Source organism: Thalassophryne amazonica, chromosome 18, assembly GCF_902500255.1.
Source record: "Thalassophryne amazonica chromosome 18, fThaAma1.1, whole genome shotgun sequence".
Lineage (NCBI taxonomy): Eukaryota > Metazoa > Chordata > Actinopteri > Batrachoidiformes > Batrachoididae > Thalassophryne > Thalassophryne amazonica.
Window position 1 is genome coordinate 46,931,683 of NC_047120.1, and position 26,482 is coordinate 46,958,164.

The 26,482-nt window shown below is 37.8% G+C and overlaps 2 protein-coding genes across 2 annotated transcripts in view; one reads left to right on the forward strand and one right to left on the reverse strand.

The window, feature by feature from the left end:
- Window positions 1-4,012, reverse strand: part of LOC117531243 (integrin beta-3-like) — a 46,316-nt gene extending 42,304 nt beyond the window's left edge. Inside the window, 1 exon segment of the mRNA XM_034194255.1 lies at window positions 3,864-4,012. Coding sequence (XP_034050146.1) covers window positions 3,864-3,978 — 115 coding nt within the window. The 5' untranslated portion in view covers window positions 3,979-4,012.
- Window positions 4,013-7,663: 3,651 nt separating this feature from the next.
- The window catches only part of cpn1 (carboxypeptidase N, polypeptide 1), a 30,815-nt gene continuing 11,996 nt past the window's right edge, over window positions 7,664-26,482 (forward strand). Inside the window, exons 1-4 of the mRNA XM_034193769.1 lie at window positions 7,664-8,290; window positions 14,724-14,920; window positions 16,965-17,120; window positions 26,247-26,423. Coding sequence (XP_034049660.1) covers window positions 8,065-8,290; window positions 14,724-14,920; window positions 16,965-17,120; window positions 26,247-26,423 — 756 coding nt within the window. The 5' untranslated portion in view covers window positions 7,664-8,064. The remainder of the gene's footprint in view (window positions 8,291-14,723; window positions 14,921-16,964; window positions 17,121-26,246; window positions 26,424-26,482) is intronic.

A 26,482-nucleotide genomic window follows, 5' to 3' on the forward strand; every position in this document is an offset into this window, starting at 1 on the left:
ATGGAAAATGGAAAAGGTTTTCCAAAGTATTTGCTTCATGCAGTTTTCAAGCATTTTGAAGCAATAGTTTCATTTATATTTTCAAAACAATTAACCATTTTTGAAACAAGAAATCCCCACTGTCCACTAGATACCACCACTGTAGTGTTTTGAGCATGTTAATTAATTTTCTGATGAAAATGTTTCATTTAATGCTTTTGCATTTCAAAGCAAGTATTCGTATTCTGAAACAATTGTCTAGTTTTCATTGTCTCAAGCAACTGATTCATTGTGCCTTTTAAGCATTATGGACTGATGACTCATATTGGTACCACTTACATCGCTGTTATAGTGTTTCAAGCATTGTCTGAAACAATACTTTCAAGCCCCTTTTCAAAAATTATTATAGAGGAGGTGATGGTCTAGTGGTTAAGGTGTTGGGCTTGAGTCCAGAAGATCATGGGTTCAAATCCCCACCTGACTGGTAAATCACTAAGGGCCCTTGGGCAAGGCCTTTAATCCCCTATTGCTCCCGGTGTGTAGTGAGCGCCTTGTATGGCATCGGGGTGAATGTGAGGCATAATTGTAAAACGCTTTGAGCATCTGATGCAGATGGAAAAGCGCTATATAAATGCAGTCCGTTTACCATTTAAATATTCCAAAACAGTGAGTCATTTTCTGAAACAACTTTTCAATTTTTGTTCAAGAGAATCATTCAACATTCCCAGCCATTTCAAAACAAGAGTTATCAGGAGATGACATATCTTCCCGGTCCCCAGAAATCAGTAATGCAAAGTGTCAAGGTGTACCCAAGTACACGCTTATGCTAAATATGAATAAAATCGGTCATCTGGTTCTTGAGATATCGTACTAACAAGGGCGGGAATGACAATATCTTGAATATCTCGCTGTGACCTTGAAATTGACCCCAAGGTCACTGTAATTGACTGGTGTCAGGGGATTGACCAAGTACACCTTTATGCCAAATATGAATGAAATCCGTCAACTGGTTCTTGAGATATCGTACTAACAAGGGCAGGAATGACAATATCTTGAATATCTCGCTGTGACCTTGAAGTTGACCCCAAGGTCACTGTAATCAACTGGTGTCGGGGGATCGCCCAAGTACACCTTTATGCCAAATATGAATGAAATTGGTCACCTGGTTATTGAGATATCGTAGTAACAAGGGCGGGAATGACAATATCTTGAATATCTCACTGTGACCTTGAAATTGACCCCAAGGTCACTGTAATCGACTGGTGTCGGGGGATCGCCCAAGTACACCTTTATGCCAAATATGAATGAAATCTGTCAACTGGTTCTTGAGATATCGTACTAACAAGGGCAGGAATGACAATATCTTGAATATCTCGCTGTGACCTTGAAATTGACCCCAAGAATCAAAATTGTGAATCATTTCTCAACCAAGAACTGTCCACTAGATACCACTATTTTATTCAGCACATTTTGAAACAATAACTAATTTCCTTGAGAAAATGTTTCCTTTAATGATTCAAACTGGTGAATCATTTTCGGGAGCAACTGGGTCATACAACATTTTGAGCCTTTTTGAAACAGTGAATAGTTTTCTGAAATAATGGTGGTTTTATCTTGTTTTGAGCATTTCAAAACAGGAAATCATTTTCAGAAGCAATCCTTCCATTTAGTTTAAAAACACTCATTTCTGACAAAAAAAAAAAAAAAATTCCGTTAGAGTTTCGAAACACTCAACCATTTTCAGAAGCAAATGGTTCATACAACACAATTTGAAAACAGTTAATTTTAGCAGAAACAATTATTTGTTTTAAACACTTCAGAACAATGACCCATTGTCAGAAGAAATTGTTTAGTTTAGTATATTTTGACAATTTAAAAATAGATCACTTCCTGGTTAAATTGGTTAACATCTGGTGGAAAGGATCAAAAAGCCTTGTTTCATTGGGGAGGGTTTAAACCTCAAATCCACCGTTTTCGATATGCCTCTGTTACAGGGAACTTGACTGCAATATCTTATAAAGTATTGAAAAATAAACTGAACCTTTCCTGCAGCACATTATATATATATATATATATATATATATATATATATATATATATATATATATATATATATATATATATATATATATATATATATATATATATATATATATATATATATATATATAGTAGTGTTCAGAATAATAGTAGTGCAATGTGACTAAAAAGATTAATCCAGGTTTTCGATATATTTCTTATTGTTACATGGGAAACACGGTACCAGTAGATTCAGTAGATTCTCACAAATCCAACAAGACCAAGCATTCATGATATTCACACTCTTAACGCTATGAAATTGGGCTATTAGTAAGAAAAAAGTAGAAAAGGGGGTGTTCACAATAATAGTAGCATCTGCTGTTGATGCTACAAACTCAAAACTATTATGTTCAAACTGCTATTTTAGCAATCCTGTGAATCACTAAAATAGTATTAGTATTAGTATTAGTAGTAATAGTACACCCATTTCAAGGGCATGTCCATGATACCTGGTATGCGATATATAGGCCCAACACCATAGTAGGAGAAACATGCCCATATCATGATGCTTGCACCACCATGCTTCACTGTCTTCACTGTGAACTGTGGCTTGAATTCAGAGTTTGGGGGTCATCTCACAAACTGTCTGCGGCTCTAGGACCCAAGAAGAACAATTTTACTCTCATCAGTCCACAAAATATTCCTCCATTTCTCTTTAGGCCAGTTGATGTGTTCTTTGGCAAATTGTAACCTCTTCTGCACGTGTCTTTTATTTAACAGAGGGACTTTGCGGGGGATTCTTGCAAATAAATTAGCTTCACACAGGCGTATTCTAACTGTCACAGCACTTACAGGTAACTCCAGACTGTCTTTGATCATCCTGGAGCTGATCAATGGGTCTAGCCTTTGCCATTCTGGTTATTCTATCTATTTTGAAGGTTGTTTTCCGTTTTCTTCCACGCGTCTCTGTTTTTGTTTTTTTTGTTTTTTGTCCATTTTAAAGCATTGGAGATCATTGTAGATGAACAGCCTATAATTTTTTGCACCTGCGTATAAGTTTTCCCCTCTCCAATCAACTTTTTAATCAAACTACGCTGTTCTTCTGAACAATGTCTTGAACGTCCCATTTTCCTCAGGCTTTCAAAGAGAAAAGCATGTTCAACAGGTGCTGCCTTCATCCTTAAATAGGGGACATCTGATTCACACGTGTTTCTTCCAGAAAATTGACGAACTCAGTGACTGAATGCCACACTACTATTATTGTGAACACCCCCTTTTCTACTTTTTTTTTTACTAATAGCCCAATTTCATAGCCTTAAGAGTGTGAATATCATGAATGCTTGGTCTTGTTGGATTTGTGAGAATCTACTGAATCTACTGGTACCTTGTTTCCCATGTAACAATAAGAAATATACTCAAAACCTGGATTAATCTTTTTAGTCACACAGCACTACTATTATTCTGAACACTACTATATATATATATATATATATATATATATATATATATATATATATATATATATATATATATATATATATATATATATATATATATATATATATATATATATACACACACACACTCACACAACTATTATATACACTACACTAGATAGATAGATAGATAGATAGATAGATAGATAGATAGATAGATAGATAGATAGATAGATAGATAGATAGATAGATAGATAGATAGATAGATAATAATTTAAGTAATCAAATCTATATTGCAATGAAATATATGTAAATTCTAGTAATCTTGGAAAGGACTTTAAGTTTATAAATATTTTAAGCAAACTTGTCATCACTGTTAAAAGTCTCCATCTGTTACACCAACAACAAAAGGCATAAATTTAAACTCACCGTGAAGTTGTGTTATTCCCGCACAGATTAAAACGCATATCCAAGAGATCCTTTGCGCACCCGGAGCACTCATCCTGGTGCAGGACGCAGCCTGCCGAGGAACCATAAAGCCCATGAACTAACCTGAAGTCGACTTAAGTCCAAATACAGTCAACTGGCTCCCCCACATCTGCCCATCCGCTGCTGCTGTTGTACAGTTAGGTGTAGTGGGCGGAGACTACATCTGTGATGCATTAAAGGCTCAGATCTGATCTCTAGCTGGCAGAGTACGTTTAATATTAGTTTCAAAAATCCAACAAAAACCATATATTTTAAACCAAGTTAAGTATGACAAAGAGTATTATTACTCATCTGTCAGTTACTTAAACACGCACTGAATATATTTTTACTGTTTTGACGCAGCATGCAACAAATCTAATTTTAAAGTTTTCATTATTTAAAAAAAAAAAACTAGTATGTACTGCCCCCTAGTGGACATTAGATGAAACACATATTAAAAGCTGTAGGATAATTAGGGTAGTAGTAATATTTAAAGATTCCATCATTAAGAATATTTAATGGTTGTTATATATATATATATATATATATATATATATATATATATATATATATATATATATATATATATATAATGGCATCAATTTACTGATGTTTGCTTTTATAAGCTAAATATGAAAAACCTTTCTTTTTCACTTCACTGCATGAAACATATTACATCATAATGGCTAAAGGGATAAAGTCCGTATTTGAATGCAGGCAAAGCTATTAAAATAAAATTAAATAATGAATTCAATTAACAATATGTAGATAAGTTATTAAAATAGATAGATAGATAGATAGATAGATAGATAGATAGATAGATAGATAGATAGATAGATAGATAGATAGATAGATAGATAGATAGATAGATAGATAGATAGATAGATAGATAGATAGATAGATAGATAGATAGATAGATAGATAGATAGATAGATGAGAGCACTTTCATTGTAGTTTTTATGATAAACACATTTTCGATAATGTAAATATGATTTTAAAAAAAAAAAGATTTGCCCCTGAGTTAAAATGTATCTTTGCCACCAGATGGTGTATTTTTTTTTTTTTCAACAACTGCTCCACAGTAGAGGTGGGCGATACCGGGAATGTTGGTATTGATCCGATACCAAGTAAATACAGGCCCAGTATTGCCGATATCGATACCGATACCAATACTTTTTCATATTTAAGCTTCATAGATCCAAAGGATTCAAAAGCCATAGATAGAATTTCGCCAAACATTGTAGGTGACAACAAAATACTTTACTATCACAATCAACATTTTGGTTTAAAAAAATATCACTCAACACAACTTAAAACAAAATCTCCTGAGGTAGAGGGCTGACAAACCACAATACAAGGGTGCCCTAGCTCCGTGTTGTGTGACAGCGCAGCGCTGCTCTTACAGACAGAGAGTAGACTTTGATGAATCTGCACGCGCAGCAGTCAGTGCGTGCGGGAGAGAAAAAAGCTTGAGTATCGATCTTTTTACACAAGGATCGTTCAGTAGCAATACCAGCGTTGGTATCGATATTATCGATATTAGGATCAATCCGCCCACCTCTACTCCACGGAGTGCTTCTAATTAAACTGTATTTTAAATATTTGTCTTTCTCGCTAAAGAAATGACCAAGAGCAAATGACATTGGAGAAAAAAAAAATTAAAAATAAAAATACAACTATGTCACCCCTAAAATGATAAAGTGTACTGAAATATCAATCTTTGGAAAATCTTATTATGTGACTTGACTTTATTTTCTTTTTGTTTCATTGCACATCAAGACATGTTGCCTGAGGCTTAAAGTTAGAATAAAATTAGTAGTATTGTTGTATTCAAGTTGACATGCTATGCTATGCTATATAAACATGCAGTCTTCTTCCTTGGTCACGCGTTTCTATGAGCTTAATATGACATTTTATTGTAATCACGACTGTTTCAGAACAAGAACTACAGCTGTATCATCATTGTCATCATTATCATCATCAACCACTTTTGCCCTTTGTCCAGCAACCTCATGACTTCATGAGCTCTTCTCAGGTGTCTCGGTTGCAAAGGGTGATGATCCAGAGACCTGAATTTCACTGCAAAGATAAATGAAGCCTCTAAAAGCACAACACCAACTACAGATATACTTCCAAGTGCGGAGTCCGAGATATCATTGAAAGCCTGGATCAGAGTCTTGATACAGGACAATCACAAACCTTACCACCAACATCTTTGACAAAACACCAAATGTGTTCACACTTAGAATAAAACAATTAATTATCAAAAGAGTTTAAATACATGAGTTCTATGTTACACTGAAATGACATTGCTCCTTGTTGTAGGCAATGTAGGAATGTTTGAGCCAATGCTTGTACAAATATTCAGCTCAGTTCAGTTGGGAATTGCTGAAGTCAGACCTACTGGTCTGTTTGCTAGTAATATCCAGATTTCTTTCTTCCAGCATTTGTGAATATGGGCCTTGAATCCAGCTACTAACTTGATGGAGACAACGTCAGGAGAAGCTTAATCCAGATATTCACTATCCATTTCGCATCTTCTCATTACTGAGGGTGGATCGCACTGTTTCAGACTCTCTGCAGAGCTGAATGTTGCCTCGACATGGGACCCATTTTGTGGCTCACCTCCATACATCCTCCAAGACGTGAACATTCTTCACCAAATGGGGTTCTGAACCTGCACTCAATACTCTAGCAGTTGTCTGAGCTAAAGTCTGTAGATTGTGATGAAATTGTCCTTATCCAGAAAAGGAAAAGCCTTCTGAATCCTAGCCAAGACACTGTTGGCCTTATCTACCGCCATGTGAAATGTGTACCAGGAAACAAGTCTTTTGCGGCAAACACGCCTATCTCCTTGACTCGACCTGTGATCTGTCTACGTAAGATAGATTCCCAAGGAGTGACTCCTCAACTACTACCCGTGAACTAAGATGATAGTCATATCCACCATTGCAATTGCCCAAATGCATTTGCTTGCATTTACCCAAGGTATAATCCATTAACCAAGTCTCAGATCATCGTCTCAATCTTGCCAAACCAGCTAGAAGCCGGTTTCTCAAATTTGGATCTTTTATGACATTATACAGCATCATTTCATCAAGAAGGGGTTTGACGGTTGGTAACACGTAGTTGGGTAGGTCATTCACATGCAAGGTAAAGGGAAATGACCCAATTACTGATTCTTTATTACTTCTTCCATATCTGTACAGTCTCCCCACACACAAACACACATTCTCCTGTTAGTTAAAAAGGCCTCGATCCAGTTCCCAATGCAATAATGCGGTTCATCCAAATGCAAAATTCCAACATTGTTTAGCCTTGGCAGATGTATGCACTATACGATATGTTTCCATCTTTTTACAATCTTCCATAACCAGTTGCGCACGTTTCTGAGAGGAAAAAGCTCTTGTTTTGCTCCAACTGCTTTGACTGACAGCACCCCTCGAGAGTCTTGGCATCAACCCGTAGCTTTTAGCAGTTTACTCACCACACTTGTTCTGAGCTGCAGCAACATGTGTGGGTATGTTTTCATAAGTGTAACTATGAATCCCACTTCGCCTGTGCAAAGGTTGCAAAAGCGCTCTTTTGCACCGATCTGTGCTCACACACACACATATACAGGGCTAGTGTGTTGACTTAAGAGTTAATGAATGGATGATTGAGGGCTGCAGGAGTTGGGGAGAGTAGTGCCGGGGAAACAACCCTCTTTTCCCAGGAAGGGAGTTAGAAACACACAAAGAAAGGGATAGAAAATGAGTGTCCCAGTAGCGGAGTGAAATTCAGATTATGTGCCGCGGCGCATTGAAGGGTTCATGGGGTGAACTCCTCGAAGCTGAAGTATTCCGTATGCCAATAAAGCAAGTAGCATGTACTTGACAAGGACCCAAAGGGAAAAGAGAGAGAGAGAGAGAGAGAGAGAAGCAGCTGTTGGAGGAGGCGAGTCAGACAAAGGAGTGGGGGGGCTGTCCTTACTTGCTCTTCAGTGTGTGAGGACTGTATGTAGGAGGAGGCGCAGACAGCAGGAGAAAGAAGAGGAGTGAGCAACACAGTGGTTCGGTGTGTGGAGGAGCTATGTAGATACAAAAATTGTTCCAAAGTGTGTGTTGTGTTGTTGCAGGAAGTTCAACACCTCCTCTTCGGCCTCCCGCCGTGCCGAGGGACCATGCAGCAGGGGTGGACTCTGCTCTGGCTGGGGGCGCTCCTGCTGGGGCTCCTGGTTGCCGGTTCGGACTTCCAGCATCACCGCTATGAGGATTTGGTGCGAGCCCTGTTTGCAGTGCAGAGCGAGTGCCCCTACATCACCCGTATCTACAGCATCGGGCGCAGCGTTGAAGGGCGCCACCTCTATGTGCTGGAGGTCAGCGACAACCCGGGTATCCATGAAACACGTGAGTAACACCTGATTCATAGGGGGACATTTCAGTGTGGACAGGCGTATTTGCCCGTTATTCCACAATTTGCACAATATACCACAAATAGTGATGGCAAAAAGAAAACTTTTTTAAACTTTGAACCAAAAAAATTGTTTCACAAAATGATTCGCTGGTTTGAAAAGCAGGAAACAGTAAATTAGTCTGTTGCCTGCAATATGGGAAGGTGTAAACTTCTAGAAATGAAGCTGGATCATCTCAGAATTCCACCACCCCACAGCACTTGCAGCAGTGCACAAAGCTGTCATTAACAATTCTGGATGTATTGTTCAAATTTCCAGTTTTTTTTATACATTTCAGAGACACTAAAACCCAAACTTTTAAAAGTGATTTTCAAAGTAGAGCCTTGTATTTTCAAAGTAGAGCCTTGTTCCAATTCTAGAAGCTCACAGCACCTTTCTTGAAGTGGCAGTTGGTGTCAGAAGCACAAACACTTACAATTTTAGTCCATTGCACAGAACAAATCAACTACTTTTGTAAAACACACGTTGCTTTAAAATGTTTGGAAATAAATGCTTAACAACAAAATGAGTCACTTTTCAAAAATGCTCAAAATTGAAAATGAAAAAAAAAGGCACTTCAGTAAATAAGACACTGCTTCAAAATACTAGGAAGAAAAACTGAATCTCGTGCATCAAAGAGATTTTTTTGAAATGTTTGAAACATTTAGTGAACCAGTTGCTTCAAACAGCAACCGATTGTTTTGAAACACTTAAAACTAAATGAACAATTGCTTAAAAAATACACAGTTCAAAACACTCAAAACAGTAAATAAAACAAGTGCTTCAAACAGCATCTAACTGTTTTGAAACAGAAAACTAATTGAACAATTGCTTTAAAATATACAGTTCAAAACACTCAAAACCTTAAATGAACCAAGTGTGCCAAACAACAAAGGATTGTTTTGAAACACTTAAAATGAATTTTGGCTGTGTGGGGGAGGGGACTTTGAGTTGTATAACTTATGGGTGATTCTTTAACTACGGGCACTATTGGCCTTTTAAATGTAATTTCCACCACACCATTGCCTTACAATATAAAGCGCCTTGGGGCAACTGTTTGTTGTGATTTGGCGCTATATACATGTGCTCTGATGTCACTGTTTATCTCCATAGAAACTACCCAAACAATCTTTCATACAAACTGTTTAAAGGGACATTATGTGTTGTGGTGGAAATTACGGCAATAGTGTGGGACAACTACATTTTGTTTAAAAAAATCAGAACAGTTGTATGACATTGAATACCCCAATTATGTTTTGATTATTTTACTGATATTTTATTCAGAGATATTTTAAAACATTAGAAAAAACATTTCTTTACCATTCATTTTTATCATTGAAGATCAAAAGTCTGGGTGTGGGACAAGCACAAAACGGCAATATTTGCATATAATGATGCTGAAAAAAGGTGAAAAAGTCATCATAGACTACTAGAACAAAGTTCTTAACACACTTTCATTGTAAAGATAACTATAAAAGTGTGAAATTTCCCCTTTTTTCTGTTTTTCATACAATATGATCAAAGGACATAAGTGCCCGTAGTCTAAGAATCACCCTTATATACTTTGTGTTAATAATAAGTAGATTAGCAAAAGATTCTCTTTTTGCTTCACAAAAGGTTATAAACATTAAATAAAACATTTCTTTTGCACAAAAACTCACTGAAATGTTTGACACACTAAATAATCCAACTGCTTCAGGCACAGATTCATTATTTTGAAATGCTTGACTCTCTTGCTTGAGAAAATGACTCATGCTTTCAAAATGCTCAATCAAACACTAAACAATGCAAATACTTTGAAAAATATTTAATTAGTTTGAAACAATCAATTGACACTAAAAAAAAAAAAAAAATTACTTCAGGAAGTTAGTATTTCAAAATGCTTGAAGAACTACATACTACAACCCCCCACCCCATCCCCCATCCCAAAATTTCTGGCTGCGTCCCTGGTTGGGGTGATAAGTTATTTCAGTCTAATGTGTTAATGTATTGTGCTCACAAAAGATTTCTTGAAAGACATCTGTGAAAGCACTTTGTGGGAGAATGTTTGCAATGGAAAAAAAAAAGAAGCTTACATACACAATGGAGCAAAAGGAAAAGATATGAGTGTGCAGGGGCATCTACGATTCATTTTAGATTTCACTTTCCAATCAGAACACTCACTTTGTCAAAACTGGGCAGACAACACAAACATTTACATTGGGCTTTAACCCTGAACTTGCTCTCACAAAAGCGCGGCTTGTCTTCCCTCTCTGAGTCATAACCGCTGAATGAGGCCTTCAGGTCTTTTTTTGTAATTTATTTTTTTAAACCATCTGCTGCAAATGGAGAATCATAACCTCGTTAAAGGTATGCATGAAATATAATACAATAATTTAACAGCAATTAAAAGCCTGCGGCCAAGTGTGTATTTTTTCCTTCTCTCCGCACACGTACGGGTTTCCTTTAGTAGAATAGAAGGATGTGCGCCTGTTCTGCTGCAAGGTGACCGAGGTTAAAAACAGGAACCGTGTCCTTCACGGAGGGGAGCGACCAGAGGTCTCATCTGGGTTAACCCCATTTGCTCCCTCAAGGAAGTTCACGTCTTTCACATGCCGCTGAGTGTGTGCAATTTTAAAGCTGCACACTCAAGCCAGCTCTGTTTTCTGAACTCGGGGCCAGTTGGCCCCTCGATAAAGAAAAGCATGAGAATCGCAGTGCCCGAGCTGCCTCTTAAAACAGCCTAAAGCAATTAGTGAAAGCTGTTCTTAAATTTGGAAGTAACTGCTTCTCCCCTCGCCAATGAGAAACCAAAGCAAACTGCTTTTTCTTGAAAATATACATTTCGTGTAAAATAAGTTCTACTGGACTTAACATTGTGCTTTGTGGAGTTCAGGGATTATTGGTTTTCTCAGCACTGCAACAGAGATAAATGAAGGAACCTCTCAGAGGAGGGAACCCGACACAGAGTGAAAGACTGTTTGGATAAGTGGCTCAGCCAATCACAGATACCCACAAGAATGCCAGATGACCTTATTCAAATCATTCAATCAAACCTAATCAGTCTGCAGACCCAATCTCCCTCAGAATGGAGAAAATTTTTATGAGTACAAAGTTATTGCTGCAAAACAAAGAAAAAAAATACTGCAAGACTACTGATGCATTTATCAATGAAACCTTAGAAAGCATCAGTCTGGTCACTAATCCAAAGCAACCATGTAAACTTCAATGACAAAAGTGTTCTGAGATTTCCTGATGAGCACACCGTATATTTATACTTGACATTGTTATGTTGGCATGGTTCTTTTGACCCCTAATGGGCTGCAGTAAAGAAAGCAGTAACCGTGATTCAATGTTGCATTTGAATAATTCGATATCAAATCAACAGAGGCCTTGCGACTGGATTTGGTTCATACTTTATGTAGATAATCTCATTGTATCCAACAACTAGTGTGGAAATTTTATGGCTTATATCTTTTTTTAATTCCTGAGATATGGAAGCTTTAAGAGAGAGGAGTGTGATACTAATATACGAGGTCTGTTAGAAAAGTATCTGACCTTTTTATTTTTTCAAAAACCTGATGGATTTGAATCAGGTGTGCTTGCATGAGCCAACCTTGAACCTTCGTGCGCATGCGTGATTTTTTTTCATGCCTGTCGGTTGCGTCATTTGCTTGTAAGCAGCCTTTGTGTGAGGATGGGTGGAGTCCTGGGGTGGGCAACGAGGGCCGAGACAGTGCTGGTTTTTCTTGCAACCAGTCACCTCAACAGGTGGGTTGCTGATGAGCTTCTCCCCCGAACATAAACACCTGATCTTTAATGAAATCACCTGCTGAAGTGATTGGTAGATAGGAAAACCTGCAGTGTTTTGGCCCTTCATGGCACAGCGCCTCCGTGTTGAAGCCTCACAGGACATGTTGTAACATGCCCAGCTCTTCCACCATTCGGAAGATTCAGACGGCTTTCGGTGGCTTTTCAGTCGTTTGACTATCCAAGAAATTGTGGACGAGGTGGGCATGTCACAACATGTCCTGTGAGGCTTCAACACGAAGGTGCTTTTGTTGCACCATCAGCTTCGTGTCGATGAATTTTGCTGCAACTCTTTTCATGGCAAAATCTTCTGTCACAGTGGAATGTGCCGAAAAAGTGCTGATGTCCACCTCTTCTGCAATTTTTTGGCTAGTCACACGACGGTCCCACATCACTACAGCGTTCACTTTGGAAATGATCTGGTCATTTCAGCATGTTGATGGCCAACCGGAGCGTGGCTCGCCCTCCATCGTTGTGCGGCTGTCTTTAAACTGGTTGTACCGTTCCGTAATCTGTGTGATGCCCAGAGGATCGTCACCCAAAGCCGTGTGAATAATCCGAATGGTTTCCACCTGGCTGTCGCCCAGTTTCTGGCAAAATTTGATGCAGTCGCGCTGCTCCAGTCGTTCCGCCATTTCCTTGCAAAGAAAAAACGATGAGAGACTCCACCCATCCTCACACAAAGGCTGCTTACAAGCAAATGACGCAACTGACAAGCGTGAAAAAAATCACGCATGCGCATGAAGGTTCAAGGTTGGCTCATGCAAGCACACGTGATTCAAATTCATCAGGTTTTTGAAAAAATAAAAAGGTCGGATACTTTTCTAACAAACCTCGTATATGAGTATATAAACTGAGCTGTTATTCTGTGTATATAGAATTGCTCATGGTGCATAGTTAAATTTTGCAGGGAGTGTTCTACACTATTCGATGCCATTAATAATAAAAATGCATATCTTTTTAAGTAATGGCTTGCTGAAAATTTCAGTCATGCTTTGGCACTAACAATATCTTTACACTGAAACACACTGAAGCTTTCAAACTCTACATATATGCTGCTCATGTTACAGCATCTTTTAAGCAATGTTTGTCTTAAAAAAATCCAAACTTCTGATTTATAAGGCACCAAACATAAAAACAAAATTTATATAAAAATAATATTGCTATGACAAAGTCTACACTGAAAACAAAAATAGTAAATGAGAAAATGATTACGTTGGTAGTTAGTAACTTAACCTATCTGTATTTATTAAAGTATCAAACATCATTTTCTTCTTTATTTTTCATGCCGTTTATTTACTGTGTTTATTTCCATTTAGCTTGGCTTCATAAATACACAATCAAAAGGGTCCTTGAGCATTAGCATAGGGGTCAACAGCTAACTGTTGACCCCTATGCTAATGTTAATAACCACTAAGGCGTGATTGCATATTCCACCTTTAACTGTTAATGCGTAATTATATATGTTAACCACGGGCAGTGTTTTCTTTAAAATGGTCCATCAGTAATCAAATGTTTCAATCATGCCATAGTGGTATTAGATTAGCATACAGGGTCAACCCCATATGCTAATGCTAATAACCACTAAGGCATGGTCGCATATTCCAGCTTTAACTGTTAATGCATTTCTATATATGCTAACTGCAGGTAGTGTTTTCTTTAAAATGGTCCATCAGTAATCAAATGTTTCAGTCATGCCTTAGTAGTATTAGGATTAGCATACAGGGTCAACCCCATATGCTAATGCTAATAACCACTTAGGTGTGGTCACATATTCCAGCTTTAACTGTTAATGCATATCTATACAGTATATGCTAACTGCAGGTAGTGTTTTCTTTAAAATGGTCCATCAGTAGTCAAATGTTTCAATCATGCCATAGTGGTATTAGATTAGCATACAGGGTCAACCCCATATGCTAATGCTAATAACCACTAAGGCATGGTTGCATATTCCAGCTTTAACTGTTAATGCATTTCTATATATGCTAACTGCAGGTAGTGTTTTCTTTAAAATGGTCCATCAGTAATCAAATGTTTCAATCATGCCTTAGTAGTATTAGGATTAGCATACAGGGTCAACCCCATATGCTAATGCTAATAACCACTAAGGCATGGTTGCATATTCCATCTTTAACTGTTAATGCATTTCTATATATGCTAACTGCAGGTAGTGTTTTCTTTAAAATGGTCCATCAGTAATCAAATGTTTCAATCATGCCTTAGTAGTATTAGGATTAGCATACAGGGTCAACCCCATATGCTAATGCTAATAACCACTAAGGCGTGGTCACATATTCCATCTTTAACTGTTAATGCATATCTATACAGTATATGCTAACTGCAGGTAGTGTTTTCTTTAAAATGGTCCATCAGGAGTCAAGTCATTGTAACAATGCGTGATATAAACAGCAGATGGTGCCCATCCGCTAACACAGTAATTCCAATTTTTATCAACACAATGTAAAAAAGCATAAATGTTACAGATATAGAGGGTTTGTAGGTATGTGTGTGCATGCTTGGCCAGTTTTTTTTTTTTTTTAATGTCTCTCCCGGAACCACTATTTGGCTCTTTGACCTTATGCCTCACTTCCTTTCCCCAGTGGAGCCCGAATTCAAGTATGTGGGCAACATGCACGGCAATGAAGTGCTTGGGCGTGAGCTGCTCATCAAGTTCGCCCAGTTTCTGTGTGAGGAGTATCGGGCCAGAAACCAACGGATCGTGAGCCTAATCCACGACACACGCATCCACATCCTGCCATCCATGAACCCCGATGGCTATGAGGTGGCTGCCAAACAGGTAAAATCATCAATTATTTATCACCTTTATGTCACACATTTCAAAGTATTTAGAAAAATCAAAATACAGTACATTAAAACAAAAGATGTTGGATACAAAATTCTATGGAAAAATGAAAGAAAATGAACAAATACATAATAACAAAGATTAAAAGTCAAAACATCAGTAATATACACACAAATAAATTGTGATAAAATAAGTTAAGATCATATAGTTATTACATAGTCAGGTCCATATCCATTGGTATTTGGACAGACTGACTCAAGCAGCCTCTCTGGCGCCATCAGATAATATACTGCATTTCTGCTCTAAATATATATATGTTCACATAAGGCATGTGCCTACAGGTCTAAAACCTATATGTATATGCTCTATATTTTTCGTGAATCCACTTGTTTGTTCCCCGCCTTTCTAATTAAATGGGCTGAGAACCAACAGACACATATACTCCACCTCCCCTCCCCACCTAACACAAATGGACACAATCTCTGAGTATAATTATATGTCCTAAGGAGACAAGTTGTTCTTCACAGTCCCTGTCGTTTCCACTCAGAAAAGCAGAGGGACTGTAATTTGGTGCATCAGTAGATGTTTCGGGAGCAGTGGCTTCAGGAAAACAATGGCCTTATTTTTTCCAAGCATCTGTGAATCTTTTGAGAAACAACAGAAACATAAGATCTCTGTGTACATAAATGCACACTGCAAATCCAACAGGGTTTTTCTGGGAGGGTTAAGTTGAAGCCATATTTAGAACAGTTTGTTACAATTCTGAAGAAAACAAGAAAATTCTCATCAACTAAGCGAGCATTCAGAGTGTATGCCTTAAATTTTGTACTGTCAGAAGGGTCATAATACACAAATTTTTCATCTGATTATTAGGTGACTCGAAAATACATAGATATTAAAATTTTTAGCTGAAAATATCCCATTGATACCAAAGTAATGCAGCATGCTGAATAATTACTATACAAGTCGTGAAGAAACAACATGTGTCTGTGCCTGTCGCTTTAAATGGAAAGGAGTTGCTACTGGTCATGCACCCTGCCCCTTTGGACAGATATGGTGAGTTCATCTCCCACAACAAATATAAATCCAGATGCGGTTATCGGATGTCAAAAGAAGTCAAGAATTTGAGGCCAAATTGTTTCAGAAGAGGTTTTATATGCTCAGTCATAAAATTGTGAGACTTTGAGAATATTTAAAATTTGAGGTCTTGGTTAAATTCTATTGTACCTGCATTAATAGTAAATGTCCACTGGGTGGAGATATTGCTCCATTTCAAGAACCTTGAATACAAGCTGCTGTGGGACAAAAATGATGAACCAGTTGCTTACAGTCGTATATGAAACTGCAACCATATTAAAAACTAAAGCGTGGATTAAAACATAATATGACCACTTTAAGATTTGTCTGGTCACTTTAAGATTTGACAGGTCTGGCCACCTGCTCCCCCCCCCTCAAAAAATTCCTGGCTTGTGTTTCAGATTACTTTTTATGCCCAGTACTGCAATTATAATCTGTTCAGTACAAAGAAAGAAAGACAATAATTAATTATTTCAACATTTAAAGTCTTTGCTTGTCTATTTACATGTACATAAAAACCAAACTAGGCCCAATATTTTCACTAAGATTCATAAAAAATCTATTAGTAAAACTGTCTATTTTACAGCCATGTGAAAAACTTTGCAAATACAGTATACTGGCACCACCCCTTTATCCCATAAATACGAGTATGTCCCAAAATATAATGGAATCCAGTCAGATCAGACCATATAATCAGGGTTTCTGCAAATGACTTAGTTATTTTTTGGGAACTCCTCTGACTTACTTATTGAAAGCAGTTAAATGTTATAATAAAATAATTTCACTGTCGGGTTCCTTAAATTGACTGTGCAAAACTGGATTTTTAAAATTTCTTCCATTGCTTTTGACCAACAAATGGTGTGCAAATATTGTATTTAAAATCCAATTTGTTTTGTATTGTTGATCACCTCAGCCCAAACAGGAACTCTTGACTAACAAAATCATGTGTGTTGGCCAACAGGGTCCAGAGTTCAACGGCTACCTGGTGGGCCGAGGAAATGCCAGAGATTATGATTTGAACCGGAATTTTCCAGACCTGAATGCGCTCATGTACTACTATGAGAAGAACAATGGGCGAAACCATCACCTGCCCCTGCCAGACAACTGGGAGCAACAGGTGTGTGGTATAAACACACAAAACCTCATGTATTCGTGTGCTGCTTGTAATTCTCCGAAGAGAGGATGACTATGTTTCATGCATAACTGCTAAATATAGATTTCAACAATGAGCAACTGTGATATACCATATTCGCCTGAATATAAGACGACCCAAAATATAAGATGACCTCATATTTTCAGTTATACTTTTTTGTAAACATGTTTAGTATTTGGGCCAATATGGTAGTTTGTTGATATTATTATTATTATTATTCGTAATAGGAGTATTTATTAGTTATTGCTTTAGGTGTTTGTGCCAATGTATATGAGATAACATTTAAACATTTTGTACATTTTATAATATTCCTCAAACAATTTCAAAATACGTATTTAAAGTAATGTCAAACTGACATAGAGTTTACAAGTTCATGTTTTTCTTATTTCTGTATGGGGTTGATGTGTTGCTGTTGTTGTGTTATTTTATCATTTTGATTAAAGTCCTTCTTCATGCCGACACATCACAGTTTTTATCGGTTTGGTATCTGCACAAAGGATAACTGCACATACAGGAGTAGTTATTGATCCAGCAACCTTTTGGTTTCTGGACAACCAGGCTTTGCTCTTGAACTATGATCACCAAACACAGTATAATACTGTGAAGATGTTTCATGCAGATTAAATGTGTTTAGAATTGAACAAGCAGCTGTGTGGTCTTGTTGGCCTCCAGACCATGGCTTTGGAAATGAAAGAAACTAAAAAGCAAACTGATTTTGAACTACATGTAACCTCAACCATACCTGCTGCTAATTTCTAATTTCCTCAACCATACCTACTGCTAATTGTGGCAAGCCCAGACATGTCCAGTTTGCAGACAAGTATGACATACTGGATGAACCATTGACTGGATTGGGTTAGTCCAGTTGACAGGATCCCTTGGATGATATATTGATTTCTCCTGATGTCACACTGCCCCAGTTGATTGAATGATTTTAGGCTAGTTGGTAATGGTAAGTAATTCATATTGGGCCAATATGAATTACTTTACATCATAACATACACAGTAATATCACCAGTGTTAAATTAACACTCTGACCAGTGTACGACCATATGTACACTGTCAGTGTTAGTTTTACACTGGTGATTTTACTGTCTAGCGTAACATCGCCATGACATCTTTACAGCCTCCCAGTTCTATAGAGGTCTGAAGTGTGATGTCATGTACCCATGACAACTGTCAAGCTGGTAAGACCCAATCTTTTCTAAATGGTCATTTTGTGCTTTGAAGACAATGCGTGGATTTGCCTGTGATGGTGTACAGTGGCCATGGATTAATGCTCTGTGTTATTATGTATAAGTCATGTATCAATTGTCAGGTTGGTGATAGGATTTCTATTGTTGAGGAACAATTGATGGGAAATGGGCTACTGGAACAAGACATACATGGGCCAACAGTATGGAACTGATGGAATGCTACTATGAAAATTCAGTAAGGTATATCTTATATATTATATTCCATTTCTACGGTGTAACTATGCTAGTATACTAAGGTATATCTAAATATCTAAAAAGGAAGAATAAAATAGAAGGGTAGAAAAGAGTAGAGTAGCCACTTAGGTGCCTGGTCTTGAGAACCAGGGATGGTTCTATGACATATATATTTAACTCAAAGCAAAGGGGTACTGGCCAAGTGTAAATATGTGTGTGTAATGCGTAGTAGATAGACAGGGAGTAGTGCCAGCTGGCTCTCAACAGGCATGCTGGGAAAGTGAGTTTCCCATTGCTTCATGATGTCCTGTTGCTGTATTTTAACCCAAGTGGGTCAAAATTCTAAACTGTTTTAACTAGAGGCAAATTTTGATCGTATTGGCGATATAAGGTTGAGAATCCTTTATTTGAATACTAAGGAACAAAATTATAGTGGTGTGACTTATATGGTAAAAACAAACAAACAAAAACAAGAGAGAATACACCTTTAAATTTAAGGTTGTAATTTCTCCCAGAATGTGTGGGTACTGGGTAATCATTTCACCCATATGTTGAACTGCCTGATGTCTTTTTGCTGTGTAGATTTGTGTGCTGTTGTGTTGCATATGTGCGTTGCATATGCTTGCTTATCTTGTTGCAGAATATAGACTTTTTGATGCTTTAAAAGGAAGCTGGAGGAAGGCAACAAAATAACAAAAGCACAGACATCCTTGAAGCGTTCGCCGCTGTCTTCCCGTGAAATCACAACACCTGATTAGATATCCAGAGTTTTTCTGTGAAACATTTTTTGTGTTTCCGTCACCGCTGTGAGAACTGAGAGCTTCACATATACAAACCTGCTGTTTCACCCTGAAATCCTTCAAGCACAGATGCTTACTTTTCTGCAATATTCATTCATTCCCACCATCCACCACACTGACTTTTTCCACTGACTACAGCAAGTATTGTGAAGTGGTTGTATGTACTTTTGTTGCTGTGGGACTGATGAAAACGAGCCGATCAAACACCGAACCCCGTCAATATATTTGCAACTTGGCAAAAACACTTCAAACATTTTCCACTGTCAGGAACTCTGCATGCATCTGCATGTCCCGTCAACGGAACATTAAGAAACGCCCGTTGTTCTGTGAGCACCACTGGGTAGATAAAGTTCATCATTTCATTAATAATGTATATTCCAGTATGGCAGTCTTTGCATTTGTGGCTCTGCAGGATGACTGTCGGTGTGCATGGACAGTATACTAAGTTTCAGTCAGAGTGTTATACTGGCACACAAGAAAAGGAAAGATGAGAGCGCATGTGGTCGGGTGGTAATTTTTGCTGAAACACACATTTTTGCTCGCTCTGAGGTCAAATTAGTGGGTTTTATTTTCATCAGACAATACAACAATGATAATGCAGTCTCTCTCACTCTCTTTCTCTCTCCCGTTCAACTGAATGGGAAAATGTGTCCAAAATTTTGACAACATATATACTTAAAATACAACAGTGTAAATTCAGTTATGTCATGAATATTCATGATGCCAGCTCTTGTCCGTATAATCGTGTCTTCATTTCAGCTTTGTGAAGTGATTTGATTTTGGTTAGAATGAGTCAGCAATCACTGCCAAATTTTCTGCCCCATGCTAATATCGGAAAAACAGCAAATTTTCTGGATAATTTTCTAGATATTTTTGAATTTGACTGTTTAAAGGACTGTGTATCATCTTCTTAACATCCATGATAATTTGAAATGTGCGTGTGGTGTTGCTGTGCTCTCTGAATATTTCAATTTGTCTTACTGTGCTAGCATGAAAATACCCTTGGTATGTGTTCTTTATAATTTTCAGTCTTACGTACAATTTGAATATATTCAATAAAGCCTCTCTATCAAACAATCATAAACTATATTTACATTTTAAGAGCAGAGGTTGCGCAAATCAAGGCATATATGTAGATCACCGTCTGTGCATTTGCAGGTATTAATGAGACAAATTTAACTCCATAGAAAGTTAGCTTTGAGTTAGCTGAAGATAGCATGTACGCTAACATCTGCAAAATGTCTTGTAAATTACTCCAGAGGTGTTATCAGGTTACAAAAACAGTGTTTTCAGTTTTAGCAGTGTTTATTTCTTGCAACCTTTTACATAATATTCGACAAGGAGGTTATACTAGTATTTACACACAAACGAAATGGAATTTTTCAGCTAGCTACCAGCCTGTGACATCACCGTGCTAACATCCGCGAAACGCCTTTTAAATAAGTTCATAGGTGTTATTAGATTCCAAAAACAGTATTTTCAGTTTTGGAAGTGTTTATTTCTTGACAGTTTACATTATATATGAGAAACATGTATATAAACACACAAAACAAAGTGGTTTTGGAGAGACCAGCCACTCAAAAACAAAACTGAACAGACTGAAACAGAATGTGACTTTTAGCCTCTTAAAATACCTCTTAAAATAGGTCAACGTTAGCCATCTTTGAACATGTCCAAGGTCTGAGTCCCAAGAATGTTCCCTGTCAATTTGAAGACCCTGGCAGTAATAGGACTGGAGTTATGCTGAGCACAGACAGATGGGCGGACAGATGGACAGAGAAAGAGCCTTTGCAATACCCGATTGCCATATTTGAGGTAAAAATGCATAATTAGCATCGTCCAAGAGACAGGCTTGATTACAATGAGAAAGGTAGGACATTTGGGGAGAAAAGTGCTGATCATGTTCAGACTGGGGTTGGCAACTTAGACCCCAATAGGTTATTTCTGAATGTGAATGGTGCTATTCGAATAAGCCATGTATACAGTGCATCCAGAAAGTATTCACAGCGCTTCACTTTTTCACATTTTGTTATGTTCCAGCCTTATTCCAAAATGGTGGGAAAAAATGATTTACACTGTAAATCATTTTTCCCCTCAAAATTCTACTCACAACACCCCATAATGACAACATGGAGAAAGTTTTTTTGAAATTTTTGCAAATTTATTAAAACTGAAAAACTAAGAAATCACATGTACATAAGTATTCTAAACCTTTGCTCAGTAATTTGTTGATGTATCTTTGGCAGCAATTACATGCCTCAGGTCTTCTTGAATATGATGCCACAAGCTTGGCGCACCTATCCTTGGGCAGTTTTTCTCATTCCTCTTTGCAGCACCTCTCAAGCTCCAACAGGTTGGGTGTCGGTGGAGAGACATTTATGCCCACCCATATAATTGCAAACATGTGGGTGTGTTAATTGCCCATCAGTTTGTCAGCAGGAAACCGATTGACTGCCTACTCCGGGTAGGGAATGAGGCCTTGCCCCAAGTGAAGGAGTTCAAGTACCCTGGGGTCTTGTTCACAAGTGAGAGGACAAGGGAGCATGAAATTGGCCAGAGAATTGCGCAGCTCTACCGTACTGTTGTAATGAAAAGGGTTTTGAGCCAAAAGGGGAAGCTCTCAATCGACTGGTCAATCTTTGTTCCTACTCTCACCTATGGTCATGAGGGTTGGGTCATGACTGGAAGAACTAGGTCGCAGGTACAAGCGGCCAAAATGGGACGTATGCCACGTTTTTGTGTGTACACACACTTTGTACATGAGGCCCCAGGTCTGAACAATATCTGGCTAGAAAGCAATCCGGATTGAATTTGGCTCCAGCCAGATTGCAACCCAACTCTGAACAGGGCCTCAGGGAGAATAGCCCCCATAAATAAAAAAAAAAAAGACACGCCTGGTCCAATTGTGTTGGTAATGTAGCATTTACATAAACACAGTCAACGAAAATTCCAATCACTTTAATGGTAAGGAGTCAGCTGCTGGCTTGCTGAACGTTTCCCATTAACATTCAATAGCCAATTGTTCTTTTATTTTAATACAGACCATTTCTTGTAAAAATGGGCTCCAAGGGCCTCGTACATTGTGTGCAGTTGCACCCTTCTGTATTGCAAAACACAAAGGATTTCCAAGATTTTTTTATTTTCTTTAAATCGAGAGAAAGGGTTAGCTCTGGGTTAAATGGTCCAGGTAAAGCCGTTTCTGGATTACCTGGTGGTGCATTCATGGATTCAAACATGGCAAACTGGCAAACAGGGCTATCATTTATTCTGTCCTCAAAACCCACTGGTACAAGTTCTCCATGGTTCAATCTACACAGGAATCCATGCTGGAAATGTTTCTACCATCCGCCCACTGACAGCAGGATCTGTTCTTAGAAACAGTTACACGGCCTCTGAAGAGCATTCCCACTTTGCTCCATGAATCTCGGCTGGTTTTGCAAGACTTCACGCTGACAATTGATTGGCCTGTGGAATACATCCTTAAACATTTAGTCATTTATAATCAGAGATTTATTTCTGTTTAATCTGGCATGATATTCCCTCTCTGAGCTTATATACGAGTATTTAACACTGAGGCTTGCACATTTCTGGTCAAACGTGTGTCGATATTTAACTGACAGTTCCAACATGTGTATCGCACTTCACAGATTGTAAGTATATCAGCAGTTCTGTACTTTATGGTCAACGTTACAGTAGCTGCGTTCAAGGCCAGTAGGCTCCAGGTAAACTGAAGATTCTTAGAAGTAAAACTGTTTACTGGCCTGGAGTGTGGATGAACACATTGCATGAGACTATTACACATCCAGACCCCCCCCCCCCCCCCCCCCCAAAAAAAAAACTTCAACTAATTAAAAAAAGCTGTAATTTGTTACACTTAAATTTGTTTGTTTATCTCAAAGTATATTTATAATTTAAGATTTCAACCATATTATAAATATACTTTGAGAAAAAACTAATAAATATAGGCGTAGTACAACCCCTGGCAAAAATTATGGAATCACCGGCCTCAGAGGATGTTCATTCAGTTGTTTAATTTTGTAGAAAAAAAGCAGATCACAGACATGACACAAAACTAAAGTCATTTCAAATGGCAACTTTCTGGCTTTAAGAAACACTATAAGAAATCAAGAAAAAAAGATTGTGGCAGTCAGTAACAGTTACTTTTTTAGACCAAGCAGAGGAAAAAAATATGGAATCACTCAATTCTGAGGAAAAAATTATGGAATCACCCTGTAAATTTTCATCCTCAAAACTAACACCTGCATCAAATCAGATCTGCTCGTTGACATTGACCCTATGCCATGACATTGACCCTACGTGTCTTCTTGCAAGGAATGTTTTCGCAGTTTTTGCTCTATGGCAAGATGCATTATCATCTTGAAAAATGATTTCATCATCCCCAAACATCCTTTCAATTGTCCAAAATATCAACGTAAACTTGTGCATTTATTGACGATGTAATGACAGCCATCTCCCCAGTGCCTTTACCTGACATGCAGCCCCATATCATCAATGACTGTGGAAATTTACATGTTCTCTTCAGGCAGTCATCTTTATAAATCTCATTGGAACGGCACCAAACAAAAGTTCCAGCATCATCACCTTGCCCAATGCAGATTCAAGATTCATCACTGAATATGACTTTCATCCAGTCATCCACAGTCCACGATTGCTTTTCCTTAGCCCATTGTAATCTTGTTTTTTTTCTGTTTAGGTGTTAATGATGCCTTTCGTTTAGCTTTTCTGTATGTAAATCCCATTTCCATTAGGCGGTTTCTTACAGTTCGGTCACAGACGTTGACTCCAGTTTCCTCCCATTCGTTCCTCATTTGTTTTGTTGTGCATTTTTCGATTTTTGAGACATATTGCTTTAAGTTTTCTGTCTTGACGCTTTGATGTCTTCCTTGGTCTACCAGTATGTTTGCCTTTAACAACCTTCTCATGTTGTTTGTATTTGGTCCAGAGTTTAGACACAGCTGACTGTGAACAACCAACATCTTTTGCAACATTGCGTGATGATTTACTCTCTTTTAAGAGTTTGATAATCCTCTCCTTTGTTTCAACTGACATCTCTCGTGTTGGAGCCATGATTCATGTCAGTCCACTTGGTGCAACAGCTCTCCAAGGTGTGATCACTCCTTTTTAGATGCAGACTAACGAGCAGATCTGATTTGATGCAGGTGTTAGTTTTGGGGATGAAAATTTACAGGGTGATTCCATAATTGTTTCCTCAGAATTGAGTGATTCCATATTTTTTTCCTCTGCTTGGTCTAAAAAAGTAACCATTACTGACTGCCACAATCTTTTTTCTTGATTTCTTATAGTGTTTCTTAAAGCCAGAAAGTTGCCATTTGAAATGACTTTAGTTTTGTGTCATGTCTGTGATCTGCTTTTTTTCTACAAAATTAAACAACTGAATGAACATCCTCCGAGGCCGGTGATTCCATAATTTTTTGCCAGGGGTTGTATAACAAATTACAGAAATTTTTGTAAAGGCATCCAAGTTTCACTTTTTAGTGTTGCCTAAAGTAAGCCATTAGGGGAATTGGATTTAATGAATGTTAATCGCATTAAAGTAAACAAAAAGTTTGTCTATGCCAGTCTCCCCACCCAGAGTCGGACATGCTTGAGTAATTGCCCATTGTGGTTTCACTCTAAAAATAAAATGCTGTATTTACTTAATCTTAACTTGGTTACTTAAATGGGAAAGACAAATTGTTTTAAACTGTTACAGTTAATTGTTTATTATGTTTCCCATTTAAACAACCACATTTGTGAAACTAGTTGACATAACTAGATTACGAAAAGGTAACATTTCAGTATTTAGACTGTTTTTCTCACAAGTTTCCAAGATGTTGAATGATGGCAAACTACACAAACAATGGTGTTGCTATTAATCCAGGAGCCATATTGTCGCCGCCACACTGGCCACTGTCTTGCAGAGAAGGAAGCATTCACCCATCACCAAAGACTTTACCAATTACCACTTACTTGGGAATAACATGTATAGACATGTAATCTCATGGTAACCGATGCCCCCATATATGGCAAACATTAAGACTTTAAAACTGTAAAAGTCAAGTTTGAAAACTTGCAAAAAATAGATTCATGCATATATAGGCCAAAATCATAAATTTGTGAAAATTGTACAGTTTGTAGCATCTGGATGATTTTTTGGGGGAATGATAGTGAACTGAATATGTGGACAGAAACACACAACATATACTTCTGCACAGATATTTCATTCACTGGACAAAATAGTTTGGAAGAAGATTAAAATATATGCTTGGAACATATGGAAAATTTACAAAATTGCCAAATAAAATGACTAAAGCTGGATCAGTTTTTCAGTAACTGGACACTGTAAAGGGCAAATGTGACTAATGTTGTACATTACAAACAAAATATGCACACTACTACACTAATGACTTATAGAATATGTCCAACTGAGATGTGTCTAAACCTAAATACATGGGAAATGGACAGAGGATGGGAAGGAGAGGAACAGTAGTAGCCGGGAAACCAGTATGACCAGTATATCTGGTATTTTGATTTGTGCATTTCTATTTCTATTTGCAAACAGTTTTTTTGTTTGTTTGTTTGTTTTTAACTTTCAGTTTTTATACTGTGTGTGCTTTTTACCCTGTGTGCTGCTATACAATGCTGCTGGAACCTCAGTTTCCCAGACGGAGTCATCCCAAGGGATCAGTAAAGTTCTATCTAATCTAATCTAAAATGTCATGTTTTCATATTGGGCTGCCAAACTAAATCCTGCGAATTAGGTTCAGAAAACTACAATGTTACCTTTCAAACAGCCACATGATGTTTAACCTTTTCAATAAATACTGTGTCTTCCGCAGGTTGAGCCAGAAACACTAGCTGTCATAAAATGGATGCAAAACTACAACTTTGTCCTGTCGGCCAACCTTCATGGAGGAGCTGTCGTGGCCAACTACCCCTTTGACAAGTCTAGAGACCCCCGCATTCGAGGAAGAACGACATATGCAGCCACTGCGGATGACAAAATCTTTAGAAAGGTGTAGTACAGATGAAAAGTCCTCTCCAGATGTTGATGTGGACACGCCTGAGCTTGTGT